The following is a 14,722-nucleotide window of genomic DNA, read 5'->3' as shown; positions in this document are numbered from 1 at the left end:
TTAAAAAGTTGAGAGATTGCGCTGCAGTTGACCTTACCGCCCATGGTCACTCTTTACGTCCACTTGAATTGAAGTTTCAACCGAGCTGCAGCTAAATTCCCCGCCTCTGAGTCACCAACAATGCAGCAAACACCGTCGGTTAGAAAAGGTTCATGCAGGTTCAGTTGACTACCACTATCGTCTGCTGACTTGCGTTAATATTGAATAATAACAACGATCAAGAAACCACCCTTTGGAGCATTCCAATGGAGCAGTGTGCGACGATGGAAGAACTGTGTTACCTGTTTCGCTCTCCACTTTCCAGTACGTCCCCTCCCCTCCCTTCGCCCACGTTCTTCCTAATCCCTCCTCCACCCACACCTCCGGGCGACTGTCGTTCGTTCTGCGGCGCGTCTGGTACGCGCTTCCAGCTCCTGCTTCTGTCTTTCATGTCTGTATGTTGCTGCACCATGAAGTCCAATACCCGTACAGTTGCCTATAATCGAGCAGTCCTTAACCTAACTGATAATATTAAAACAAACCGTGTTTTAACAATGCAATTGTAGCCTCAATTCAGTTCGGGATTTTATTACTTTTTCTTTTTCTTGTAGCGACAACACTTAAACACTAGGTGGAGACACAGAATCGCTTATGAATAACATTTAACTTCGCATTTTTAGCCTTTCTTTATGAAACACTATTGGAGCTGCGACAAGAAGGTAATGCAGCATGAGGAACTCAGACTGAAACCTGACTAATTTTTCTAGGCGATACACAGGCCCACTGTACCTTGGATTTTTTTAGATCGTTATAGAACGTATGTAGTCACTGTAAACGTTTCCCCAGCATAACACGCTGTCGCACTGCATTCTGTTGATTCCAAGACCGTTGCAATCTGTGACCGCAGCGCAAGTAATACAATCTACAGACAAGTAAACCTGCACATCAGGCAACATGACATTTTTCGTGCGGGGCAGCGGGAGAGGAGGGTCACGAAACAATTATTCACTTTTTTGAATGGGTCTGGGTTCTAAAAACTCTACTTTACACAACGTAGCCTACAGCATATACTTTACCAGACTTGGCGCAGAGTAACCATATAAGTAAAAAATGTCTAAAACAGAGATCATTATCTACAGTCATGAAATGAGTAGCTTAGTACACAACCTTGAAAGGCTTAACCTGTGGAATGTAGGACCAGTACATGCATTGGAACAGAAATGACACTACCAACAAATGTCGGAATACAAATGATAGCGTAAACGAATAAAGCTCAAGGAAACAAAAACTAAAGCAAACATCGTATTTACAAGCGGTTCACATTCGCCTTTGTTCCAACGGGTGTTATCAAATATCATCGGAAATAATCAGCACGAGAGCAATTGGTACCTGCTCTAAACTTCTGATATGATGGCAAAGTAACAATTGCTTCCTGGTGGGAGCTAGGTAAAATAAATATATAAAGATGGCTAGGGAGGGGAACCTTGCTTGTCAGATTGAATCAAATGAACAAGTTATTTGAATTACTCGGGAAGCAAGCGGACGCTGTGTACGCTTCAAATAAGTGCATTTGGACACTGAATACCATACCGTGGTGCTTGAAAAGAACAGAGATGGTGGGAGACATCCCATACCACACAGAGCAGTCGACCATCACAAATGCGGTTTCCAGCATGTCTGTAGTCTGTTCATGTGGAACAGTGTACCTTCATAAAGACGATTTTTCTCTTCCGTGCATTATTCGGATGGACAGAGAGAGAGAGAGAGAGAGAGAGAGAGAGAGAGAGAGAGAGAGAGAGAGAGAGAGAGAGAGAGAGAGAGAGAGAGAATGCAACGAGTGGTGAGTTTAATGAGTGATATAAACTTGTGCAGATACACTCTAAAAATTAAACTTTTTTTCTTTTTTCTTTTAGGGGTTCCTCAATTTGCCACACCGGTGGAACCCCTAGAGGTGCTTCCAGGAACCCTTTTTAATGTTCTCTGAGGAACCTTTTGGAAAGGTTCCTTGAATACATTTTCAGGGGTTGAAAGATGCCTGGAGGAATTGGTTATGTCCCATAATAATAATAATAATAATAATAATAATAATAATAATAATAATAATGCCATTGCTAGATCACATAACAATAATTTATTGTTTACAATATATTTTTAAAAATATGAGTACATAACAATGAATTCAGCGTTTAGAATACAGTACAGTCCCAGAAATCGACACATCCAAATACATTTTTAAAAAAGGTTCTTCAAGCAATCCGAGGATGCTTAGGAAAACCATTTATAAAGAGGGGATCATTTTCAACACTTGCAATGGTTCAAATAGGAACCGGTGGCACAGAAAGGGTTCTTTTTGAACCTTCACTTTTTAGAGCGTACGGCGCTTCACATTCAGCGCAATGCGGAAGTAGAGACAGAAGATCAGGAGCTGCCGAACGGCTGCCCTAATGCACAGATGAGTGATTTCAGTTCACACACTAACTGACATTGGCCGCGTTTCCCGAACGCGTTAAGAACGTTCTTAAGCTAAGAAAGCTCTTAAGGGCCGTCAATTAGAAGGTCCTTAAGAACTTTCTTAGCTTAAGAACGTTCTTAACGCGTTCGGGGAAACGCGGCCATTAACAGTGAGTAGCTTCAATGTAAAAAAACAAAGGAAAAAAAACAAAGCTTGGTGAGTTCTGCAGTCAGTGGTTGTTCTTAACTTCAACTGGCATACTAAGTTAAGTAATTTCAATTCACATAATAATTGAAGGAATTTAAGCTAGCGTTTAGTTCTTAGTGAAGTACGATTTTAATTAGAATTTTTATTACTGCTGCAGTCACTAAAACAAACAAACTGAGTCTCTAAAGAAAAAGTATGATGCTTCCATTTCCTTGTACTGTAAGTAAAATTGTTGATTGAAGACAGGCCAAAGTCTCTCTGAGCGCAGGCAGTGGGGTGCAGTGATCTTTGGCTCAGACAGAGGAGGGTGAGACAAGGAGCAATAGAGAGTGAGACAGGAAGTGCTCGGGTGAGGAATGTGTCTCTTTTTAGGCCAGCTGACAGGAAATAGTCGTAGTTCAGTCACAGGCCCAGGCTGCCCCCTTCATAAACCAAACCACTTAAGTCCTAAAACTGGGCCTATAATTTAGCGGCAAACCACCAGTGACAGACACACTCTGATGGAAAATATAATATATCCATTCTGATATATCTCTACTTATGTAAGTACTGTACATGTGTCTGTTTTTCTAAGGACTCTGTTTGCCATTTATCTTCTCACAAAATATTTGGGTTTGAAAAAAAAAGACCTTCATGTTCAAAAATAAAAATCTTTCACGCAGTGTTTGTAAAATGTTATTCCGGCCCAGTAATTGGATACCTACAAAAAACATTGAAAACAAACCAGTCGGAGGAAACATCTGGATCATACGTATTCTTAGTCCTGAAAGAGGAACAAACGGTCCTAATTATTAGCTTTAGAAGGAGATGGCAAGAGAAATAAGCGTTAATTAGGCACAGTTTTGCTCTCCATCTCCCATCTCGCTGTGTTTTTCTGCCTCGGGCCTGCTGGTGGGCCACTGTGCGGGGCAGGGAGGGCAGCGCTCCGGTCGTTGTTCAGGTGACGTAGCCGCGGTCGCGCAGACAGAGAGGGCACAGAGAGCCTCACAACATGGTCCGGCCGGGCTGGAATGTGTCGTTCCGTACAGCATAACAACGCCCGCCTTTCACCAGCTGACCAGCAGCTCCGGCCCGGACGCACTGGCACAAAAGGCAGCAGAATCGGCCCTTTGTGCTGCCAAAGAATCTGCCTTTTTATTTTTGGGAAACAGAAAGAGGGGATTCTGGGTGTTTGACGGGAGGGGTGGGGGGGGGGCTGTTAGCAAGCTAATATGCTAAGTGTATGCTGCAACTTTCGGTGTCAAATTCACAGTTTTTTTACATTTCGGAATTTAATGCAAGTTTATTATAATTGTGGTTTGTTGGTCGAAGGGTTTTACTGTACAGTATGGTGTGGTGAACTTCTCAGTACTATGCCATTAATGAGATACTGTACTATATATACACTCATTGGGCATTTTATTACACCTACTTATTCATGCGATTAAAACATCCAGTGAGCAGCAGTTGTGCAGACAGAAACGCCTTGTTAATGGGAAATGTGAGAGGAGAATGGGCAGACTGGTCAAAGTTGACAGGAACATGACAGCAACGCAAATAACCACACATTACAACAGTGGTATGCAGAAGAGCATCTCTGAACACACAACGCATCACGACTGTAAGTGGATAGGCTACAGCAGTAGAAGTCTAAAAAATAAGTCTAATAAAGTGCTCAGTGAGTGTATGAATAGCCATTGCACCCTGGACCACGGTATAGTCTGGAGGGAGAAGCAGCGGGATGTGGTATATAGTCAAGATCCCACAGTGGAAGAACGTATAAGGAAGAAAATGGGGGTATGGTTTATTTTCGGGTTCGTCCGGTTTAGGGCTCGCCCTGTTCTGCCTATGGGCGGAGTCAGAGAGAACTGGAGCAACACAATGTGTCCCCTTCACTCCCTCCTCTGTCTACTCCTGATCGTAACATCAGCACCTCAAAGTGTTCACTTCAGTGCACACTAACGAAGGGAGCTGGGGTTAAGAAAGCAGGCAGGAAGACGGCCTTTCAGAAGTGAGTTACTGGAGAGTAACATGTAACGAGGCCTTGCAGGACCTTCAGTATTAACTACATTTTCTATCCCCCCCCCAAGATTTTTTTTTTCCCTACAGCATTGCTCTTGTGCAGGCTCCTTCAGAAGTCTAGATTTATAAATGGTCCTGCTCCTGAGTCAAGAGTTCAAGAATTTTCTCATGTTCAATGTGTTTATGCACATGTCTGTGTGTGTGTGTGTGTGTGTGTGTGTGCGTGTGTTTGGGTATTTATGTGAGTGCATGCATATGTGTGTGCTTGGGTATTTATGTGAGTGCATGCATATGTGTGTGTGTGTGTGTGTGCACACTAAGGTATTTATGTGAGTGCATGCATATGAGTGTGTGTGTGTCTGTGTGTGTGTGCACACATGCCCTCATTAAATTTTGTGCGTGTGTGAGCATGTGGGTGTCGGTGTGTGTGTGAGCGTGTGGGTGTGTGTGTGTGTGTGTGTGTGTGTGTGTGTGTGTGAGCATGTGGGTGTGTGTGTCTACTGGAGGTCGACAGGAGTGGAGACATATTTTTGGATCAGATACAGTTCTTGCCCTGAGGCCAATGGCAGTTTCATCATGCCTTTAATGGGCGGAGTCTCACCGTGGGTGGGGCCAGTGCCACCTCGTTCACCCACGGAGTGGAGGTCCGTAAAGACGGTGGCACACATTTCCTGTTTGACAGGAAGCTGCACTTCACTCAGTCAACTGCAGGCATGTGAGTGGATGCACATAAACAAGCCCCCCCCCCCCCCCCCCATGCACCCCTCTGAGATCTGAGTTATGTTATGAATATTAAAGGGTGGGTCATAGGCTACATGACTAGACGACTGAGGGAGCAATGTGGGAATGTGAGTCAAAGTGTTGATTCTGCTTTAACGGAGTACACACTTCAACAGAATATAATAGGGACCCTATGTAATCTATAAGACGTCATTTTAGGCACCAGATGAACTCTGTAAGAGTTTATCTACATGTAGCACTGAACATTTTACTGTGTAACCGCCGGATAGTCAGAGAGGCTGGTGGCACAATGACAGTGCAGCTTTGGCTGAGGCGGTAAGCAGTCGTCTGGCAGTCGGAGGGTTGCCAGTTCGATCCCGCCCTGGGTGCGAAACATCTAGTGTCCCTGAGCAAAAAACCTAACCCCCAAATTCTCCTGATGAGCTGGTTGGTGCCTTGCATGGCAGCCAATCGCCGTTGGTTCGTATGAATGGGTAATAAAGGTGCTATATAAATGCCAACCATTTACCATTACAGTGTAAACGCAGGCTGAGCTGTGCAGTTACAGCTAGAGGACCTGCTGTTCTGGCCAAAGGAGAGTGGCTCTCTGGACCTGCTGTTCCGGCCAAAGGAGAGTGGCTCTCTGGACCTGCTGTTCCGGCCAAAGGAGAGTAGTTCTCTGGACCTGCTGTTCCGGCCTAAGGAGAGTGGCTCTCTGGACCTGCTGTTCTGGCCAAAGGAAAGTGTGTGTGTGCGTGTCGTGTGTGTGTGCGCGGCGTGTGCATGCGTGTATGTGTGTGTGCGTGTGTGTATGTGTGTATGTGCGTGCAGGTGTATGTATGTGCATGTGTGTGCACATGTGTGTGCATGTGTATGTGCGTGCATGTCGTGTGTATGAGTGCGTGTATGCGAGTATCTGTGTGTGTATATGTGTGCATATGTATGTGTGTGTGCGTGCCTGAGTGTGTGTGTGTGTGTGTATGTGTGCGTCTATGTATGTATATGTGTGAGTATTTGTGCATGTGGGCACGTATGTGTGCGTGTGTGTGCATATGTGTGTGTGAGTATGCGTGTGTGCGTGTGTGTATGTGTGTGTGTGTGCATATGTGTGTGTGTGCGTATGTGTGTGTGTATGTCTGTGTGTGTGTGTATGTGTGTATGCGTATCTGTGTGTGTGTGTGTGCGTGTGTGTGTGAATATGTATGTGCATATGTCTGTGTGTGCGTATGTGTGTGTATGTCCGTGTGCGTGTGTGTGTATGTCCGTGTGCGTGTGTGTGTATGTCTGTGCACTTATGTCTGTGGGTGCGCGTATGTCTGTGTGTATGTGTGTGTGTGTGCGTATGTGTGAACTTTGGGGACTGTAAAGACATGAAACAGATTATTTCATCCTCCGCCGTACCTACAAGGACATTCACAGATCAGATGTCCTTGGTTTCTCTGCACTGTAATGAAAAACACATTTACACACACAATATTATTATGGCAGTATAAGGCAATCTGAACTCCATTTACACACAGACACCATATTATAGCACCAGAAGCGATTTTGCAGTGAAATCTTTGCACTGTTACTGGTCGCCCTCACCATAAAGACTCTGCTTCTGGACACAGGGGACAGCAGGACAGCGCAGTTAAACACCGTGGTAAACCCTGTAAATCAGCGGGCCAGGGCTGCTGACTGTGGGGTTGTGGGTTCAAATTCTGGGTGGTAGGCTTAAACTCCTCCCAATGCCCCCCCCCTCCCAAACTCCTCTCCCATGTGTCTCTCTCTCCCTCTCTCTTTCTTTCTCTATCATAACACTCTCTCTCTCACTCACATTTCTCTCCCTTACTTTCCCATGTAACTATATGGTTCCAGCTAAGAAAGCAGAAATGACAGAGTGTAAGACGTTATTTAAATGTGCAAACAGCCACATGAACGCATGGTACCATATACGGAGTACCCAGCCGTAGCACACATACAAACACATACACACATACTGTAGCCATTTTCAAGATGTGCCTCCTTACCACATACTTTTATTGGTGCACTACAGACAGGCTCATGTAAACACCCCAAATGGAATCAGACAAAAAAAATATATGTATATTTCGTAAGTTGTGCCAGTGAGAGCACTGAAAGATCCAGACAAATATAACAGTATGTACACAGATACATGAATACTTTAGACACCAGAAAACTTCCTTAAAATTATAAACTATATGGCCATCAATATTCTGAAAAGATTCTTCCTTCCCATGATTATCCATTTTGGTTATCAACATTTTGTTGAACATTCTCTGGAATAAACCAGAGGGTTTTCCAATTGTACATTTTAGTATTTAAAGTACGTGTTTGTCCATGGTCTTACTCACACACATACTTATACACAAAGACACACACACACACACACACACACTATGGTTAAAGATAAAGGCATTAATTAATCATGTCTTAAATGAATGACCAATTATCTTCCAACTTCCAAGTTCAACGGGTCAATCGTCACACCTAATTGCCTCCTTACTGTTTAATTAGCCCTGGCTAAATGGGGCCCTGCAGCAAACAAGAAATATGACTCTTCCTGGAAATGTTTAAATAAAGAGTAACACTTTTATAAATACTCAATAACCCGAACCCAATTTCCCACCTATAGATGACTGTATAATGCGTTAAAGTCTGGTTTGAACAGTACTACAGTCACCACAACAGATTAGAAACGGACGCACATAGCTTTGTGAGTACAGTACAATAGTCCCCACAATAGCTTACAAACGGGATGTACTCTACCATGTACAAAGGCACCGTTCCATCAGCAGGCTTCAGTGAGAAACGGCGACTGGAGAAACACTGGGTGGGGTAGAGGAAGCTAATCGATGTTACACAACAGAACACAGGAACGAGTGTGAGTGCGCATGCATGTGTGCGAGCAAGAATGTGCCAAAGTGTGTGTGTCTGTGTCTGTGTGTGTTTGTGAGGGAAGCCAGGCATGAAACAGACGCACAGGCCTGGGCCCCCAGGTCAAAGGTTACACACAGACATTTTTCACAGTCCCAATCACACACACAGACACACACACACACACACACACCCCACTCCTCACTTTCCCAGGACCTGAGAGATCCCTCTGAAACTGGGTTAAATTAAACAAACACACAGCCGTGTCACTGCTCCTCCGCATAACCCTGTCATGTCCAGCCACACAGTATGTGGGGATGCTGCTATTTCTCTGTGTGTGTGAGTGTGTGTGTGTGTGTGTGAGTGTGTGTGTGTGTGTGCGTGTGTGAGTGTGTGTGTGCGCGCACACAATAAAAATATATATTTGAGGAGAGAGTGGCAGAAAGAGAGGGGAACATTTACATGTTACATTACAGTTACATTGCATGAATGTTATGAAGTGTGTTTTTTTTAATCAATATACAATGCATCTGTCTACAACTGTCTCTGTGTGCGTCTGCATGTATATCCGTATGTCTCTGTCTTTGTGGAAACTAAAGAATGGCGGGTATGTCTGTGTCAACATTATCACAGATTTTTCACTGAGCCCCGATTGAAAGCACACCAAGAACTCCAACTATCCCAAACAGAAGCTGTGGGGCTCACCAAAACAGATGAAAGGATAATTTTTTTTTAGTTTTAAAGAGGAAAAAAAAAAAAAAAAGGAGAAAGACCCCATCAGTCAAGTCATGGTGACTGAAACATCTGACCTGGGAGAGGCCCGGGCTATATTTAGGCCGGCTCATAAAACGGTGAGGTAAATCACTGCGCTTCCCAGCGTCACCGTGCGAGACGCTGGCCGTGCCGTGGGCCTTCCTGTTTTATCCTCACGCGAGCCCGGGACCGGCTTCACAATGGCCCATTGTCTCCTGGCCCAGCCCGGCTTCCTGATGGGTCAGAATTCACGGAAATAGGGGAGCAGTCCAAACAAACACAAAACGATATGTCACTGCTCCCCCCCCCCCTACCCCGCCAACATTGTTACCCACCCTCGAACTACTACCACCAACAACACCAACACCACCACCATTCCCTGACACACCCACACTTACACAGCCAGGATCTCTGAAGGGGAACCGAGCACGATGAAGAGTTAATGTTCCTGACAGGAAGGCAATAAGTGTCGCACAGCTAGGTAAAGAAAGGGAAGGACTGGTGATGTAAGAAGTGTAACCTTGCACTGCACTATGGGCCAAGAGCCACATCATGGCATACATTGCTTAAAGCTAGCCAGAGAGCCACAGTAAGCCCAGCAGCTATGCCGGCAATGCCCTGCTAACCCAGAACCAGGGTCAACACACCACTGGTCAATGCAGTCCCCCATTTTTCCTATGAAGAACTCACACTGTGGTCACCTATGACTACCTGGTTACCCATGACGACCTGCCCTGGTGTAAAATGACCAGCTTGAAATGACCAGCTACCAGCTGGTCTGAACTGGTCAACTAGCCACCAGCTGTTTCAAAACCTAGCTTGAGCTGTCTTTTTTTTCAGCAGTGCGGTTAGCTATGACCATCCGGTTACCCGTCAATACCTAGTTTTGTGTGTGTGCCTGTTGATGAATTTTAAGCCCTTTTTCTTTTCAAAAGAAGAAATTTGGCAATGTGTTTGCCCTTGTGGAGCAGCAGTCAAGGCAGACAGTCAGAGACGGAACCAGGGGTCGTGAAGACTGAAGACTGACCAGGGGCTTGTGTGCATTTCCTTCATAAGGATTCACCATTAGGTAGCCAAGACACCAACTTACAATGCACCTTTTACAGTTTGCCAGACAAATTTAGGCAAAGCAACTTATAGCAAGTGTTAGGATACAGCTTAGTCTCAGTGGAATCGAAGTCAGGACAATGCTGGAACTCAACCAAGCCAATAAACACTTTACTAGAGAAAAGTAAAAGTTGATTGAATGTCACAATGACCCAGTGAGACAGAATCACTGAAACAAATCAAGATCGCAGTACAACAACCTTCAAAATGCTGGTCGTATGGCCTGGCTTACATGCCCTTGGAGGCCTTGACGCACACGTCCATCTTATCTGTGCGGTCCTATCGCTTTCTTACAGGATGACATAGGTTTTGTTCCACAACATCACATACGTAACTATGCATACAGACCAAACCTGAACCTGAATCAGTTAGCATGGAACATGGAAAAAGAAAATGGCCGACATTGAGGTACTCGAAGACATACAAACCAAAGGGGGAGATTGAGGGGTTGATTAAAAAATAGAACAGCTTGCTCAAGGGTTCCACAGCTGGGTGGAACATATCGTGGTTACACTGGGGCTTGAATCGCCAACCTTCTGGGTCCTAGTCACCTACCTTAGCCGCTAGGCTACAGATGGCCCCCCAATATAATTGCAACGTGACAGACAAACATGTTCTCGAAAATAACACATGTTTGGAATGGTTTTGATCCGTGGAAAATGTCCCTCTCATGCAAGTCTTTAAGGTAATTAAATTGAATGGTATTTAAAGGTGCAGACATGCTTCATTACTGGGTTCTGTGAGACCTTGGAAAGGTGGGGGTGTGAAAGGGGTTAAATCTCTCTGGCAGCGGGTAGAAACTGTGTGAAAGTCATTTCCTGGAAAGAAATCCTTTTTCTGTCTGGGAAACTCTCATCCTGTTTTACTAGCCCCCACCCCCACCTTTTCTTCCCTCCTCGTACTCCTCACACACCCCCTCCCCCGCTCACCTCCTTTTCCTCTCCTCCTTCCTTCTGTTTCTCCTTTTACTCCTCATTCACCCCTCTCTGTCTCTCTCCCTGCAGCTCTCATGTTTCTTTCTTGTCTTTCTTGCAGCATCTCTCCATGTTTTATAAGAGGTCTATAAGGAGCATTCCTTGCCTTCCTCAAAAGGTACCCCCCCCCCCCCCCCCCCCCTTCGGGTTCCTGTCGTCTCCCTCTTCCCTTTTGGTCTAGAGTGCCACATTCCTCTATTCCTGCTGTAGTTCCTCAGCTTTCTCTGGATACACACACACAACCACACACACGCACACAGACACACTCTCACACACACATGCGTACATGTCTGCAAACACACACGCATGTACACACACACATTCTCACACTCTCACACTCATGCGTACATGTCTGCAAACACACATGCACACACACATGCACGCACACGCACTCTCACACACATGCGTACATGTCTGCAAACACACGCACGTACACACACACACACTCTCACACTCATGCGTACATGCCTGCAAACACACACGCGCACACACACATGCGTAAATGTCTGCAAACACACACGCACGTACACACACACACACACACTCTCACACTCATGCTTAAATGCCTGCAAACACACACGCACACACAAGTGTAGACACACTCACAGGCATGCACACACACGCTCACAAACATGAACACACGCGCGGACACACAGAACACACACACACAAAGACACATAGTTGAATACTTAATTCAAATTCATAATATATACAGTATAGTACATCTATGTAGGCCTACTGTATAAAGTACAGTCAAGGATTTAAACATTCTGTATATAAGGATGCACCAGGTGCCCTTGGTGAATCAAAGTAAGTAATACACATATAAGAAACTGTCACAGTTTCTCCAACACAAACAAGCTGATACTCATTGAGCCAGAAAGGGATCCACAGCTGTTGCAGGGCAATCGGCAGAAGCCAGCAGAAATAAATCAACCTGTTCTGATTAAACAATCCCGGAATTCACACATTATAGACACAAGCGTGTCTGTGAGTACGTGGTGATGGCCACGTATGTAAATGTGTCCCTGGCTGAGGGTCCAGTAAGCAGCAACAATTGCTCCCAGTCTCCCAGAGTGAACAACCTCTCAGCTTTTGAACTCTCCAGATCATCGACACACCAGTGGCCGTTATAATTAAGCGGCCTTGCCTTCCTCAGCCAGATTTGGACTTGAGGGGTTTGAATGTGTTGACCCCCACATAACTCATTTGGCACCCATGGAGCCCCTGTCCTCAGTGCTCACACACGGATACGGACAAACACACACGCGCACACACACACACACACACACACACACACGCAAATACACGTTACAGGAGAATATACAATGAGACCAGAGACAATGTCTCACTGCGAGATCACCCAAAGTAGGCACACAGTACATCATCTATATACAGTACTGTGCAGAAGTCTTAGGCACCCTAGACTTTATTATACATAGGTTTATTTTTTTGTGTGTGTTAGTATAAAAGAACACATTTGAGATTTCCAAATATTCATTTTCTAAAAGATTTAATTTTACAGAGACATTTGCGCATTTAATTTTAAAAAGTAACATATTACTGTAATCAATTTACATAAAATTTTACATAAAAACTTGATCAAGGCTGTCTGAGATCAGAAGCAAGGACCCAACCAAAGTCTCCAGAAGAACTGTGGCAAGTTTTCCAACATGCTTGGAACAATCCCTGCTGATTGTCTTATAGAACTGCAGGACAGCGTTGGCTATCTCAGAGAAGTGATGCAGCTTTAACGCTGAAGGGTGGTCACAAAAAATATTGATTTGATTCATTGTTTTTAACTACTCTGTCAAATTACTAAAATGTAGTGCAAAATGTATAGTACGCTTACTTAGGACCTTTAATTGAATTATTTTGGAAAGAATCTTATTTGTACAGAATGTTATACAGGACAAGACTTTTGCACAGTACTGAATACACACACAGGCACTCTAAACAGACACACACACACACACACACGCATACGCAAACACACTTAACAGGAGAATACACAATGGGACCAGAGACTGGGACAGAGAATGGGTCTCACTGCAAGATCACCCAAACAAGTAGGCACACAGAACATCATGTACACACACACACACACACAGGCACTCGAAACACAGACAAGAGATACACACACAGACACAGGCTTGAAAAAAAGACAGAAGAACGTGATGAGAAATGACAGCAGGGCGGGTACTTAACTGCTCCCAGGGGACCTCGTTCCTGGGCCCTCTCACAGTCCCACTCCTGCAATTACATCCTCATTAGGTGTGCACAGCTCAACTCTGATCTCTTTACAGCGGCGGCTGTCTAAACAAAGTGTCTGAAAACGGCCCGCTTCGCCGCCGTGCCGTCGCTGGGCGAAGAGATTACACGCCAGAGCGCCCATTGACAGAGCTGTGGCCCCTCCAAGCCTCGTGGAAACTTACGTGGAAACTCTTAGCTGCCTGGCTGCATACGGAACCTCAGACACTCTCATGTTACCAGAGCCGAGACCATCAAACCAAACCAACAATCAACTAAATATATTGTCAAAGTATATTGCTATCACAAGATGACCAGTACTTTTTTTTTTTTTCATGAAGTTTTTTCATGAAGGGACTGGTAAAGTCTGGCTGGTTGCCATGGTATCACCAGTTTGAAAGCTTGTACGTAAACCTGCAGTTTGTGTCTGATCACGTCCAGCAACATGCAAATTACGCAAAAAAGTTGGGGGCTTTTTATTCTTTAACGATACTTAGTTTTCAAATGTTCTGATAAATTAGGACGATGTCAGCATTTACGGGTTGAGGAAAGAGCCCATAAAAGGCGGGGAAACAGACAGCAGTTGATCTGTTGAGGCTGGTCGTCTTGGCTCTAGAAAATCCAGTGTCAGCATCTTTATTGCAGGGAAATCCCCATATTATTTGAACCGTACAGGGTGGCCTGTAGCGTAGTGGTTAAGGTACATGACTGGGACCGATCCCCGGTGTAGCCACAATAAGATCCGCACAGCCCTTAACCCTGCATTGCTCCAGGGGAGGATTGTCTCCTGCTTAGTCTAATCAACTGTACGCTCTGGATCAGAGCATCTGCTAAATGCCATTAATGAAATCTAAATGCTATTCAACACATGGAGACACAACACTGACAAGCACAAAAAAACCCCACCCACAATGACAATTAAACAAAATATTTACACCCCTTCGCTCCTGCCTACTATCTAAAAAAAAGTCACATACACTGGCTGACGACAGATCACGCCAGAGTATGAACATGTTCCTGGAAGCTCAGCGGAGAACAGAACGCGCAATGATTGGCTGTGGCCAGAAACTGGAAGCAAACCGCAAATCAAACCTCAAAACCAGGTGGTCAACGGTAACCAGGTAGTCACGGGTAACCAGATGGTCATAGCTAAACGCCCTGCTGAAAAAAACAGCTCAAGTTAGAAACAGCCGATGGCTGGCTGGTTGACCAGTTCAGACCAGCTCCATACTCAACATGGTTTGACCAGTCATTTCAAGCTGGTCATGGTCACTCGTTGTAAATTAACACGCAAAGAAATGTTTCAGAAAACGGCATTGGCGTGTTTATAAAAATGTGGGGAAAGCGTTGCGAGACTGGAGCCACACAAAAGGGAAGGCGCGCTTGTCCGCTTCCACGG

The 14,722-nt window shown here is 44.9% G+C and overlaps 1 protein-coding gene across 1 annotated transcript in view; it reads right to left on the bottom strand.

Annotated features, from left to right (window-relative positions):
* The window catches only part of zmp:0000000896 (caspase recruitment domain-containing protein 10), a 29,988-nt gene extending 29,704 nt beyond the window's left edge, over window positions 1–284 (bottom strand). Inside the window, exon 1 of the mRNA XM_061222996.1 lies at window positions 38–284. Coding sequence (XP_061078980.1) covers window positions 38–44 — 7 coding nt within the window. The 5' untranslated portion in view covers window positions 45–284. The remainder of the gene's footprint in view (window positions 1–37) is intronic.
* Window positions 285–14,722: the final 14,438 nt, after the last annotated feature.

Source organism: Conger conger, chromosome 16, assembly GCF_963514075.1.
Source record: "Conger conger chromosome 16, fConCon1.1, whole genome shotgun sequence".
Taxonomy (NCBI): Eukaryota; Metazoa; Chordata; class Actinopteri; order Anguilliformes; family Congridae; genus Conger; species Conger conger.
The sequence above is the reverse complement of the archived record's forward strand: the minus strand, read 5'-3'. Positions and strand labels throughout refer to the sequence as shown.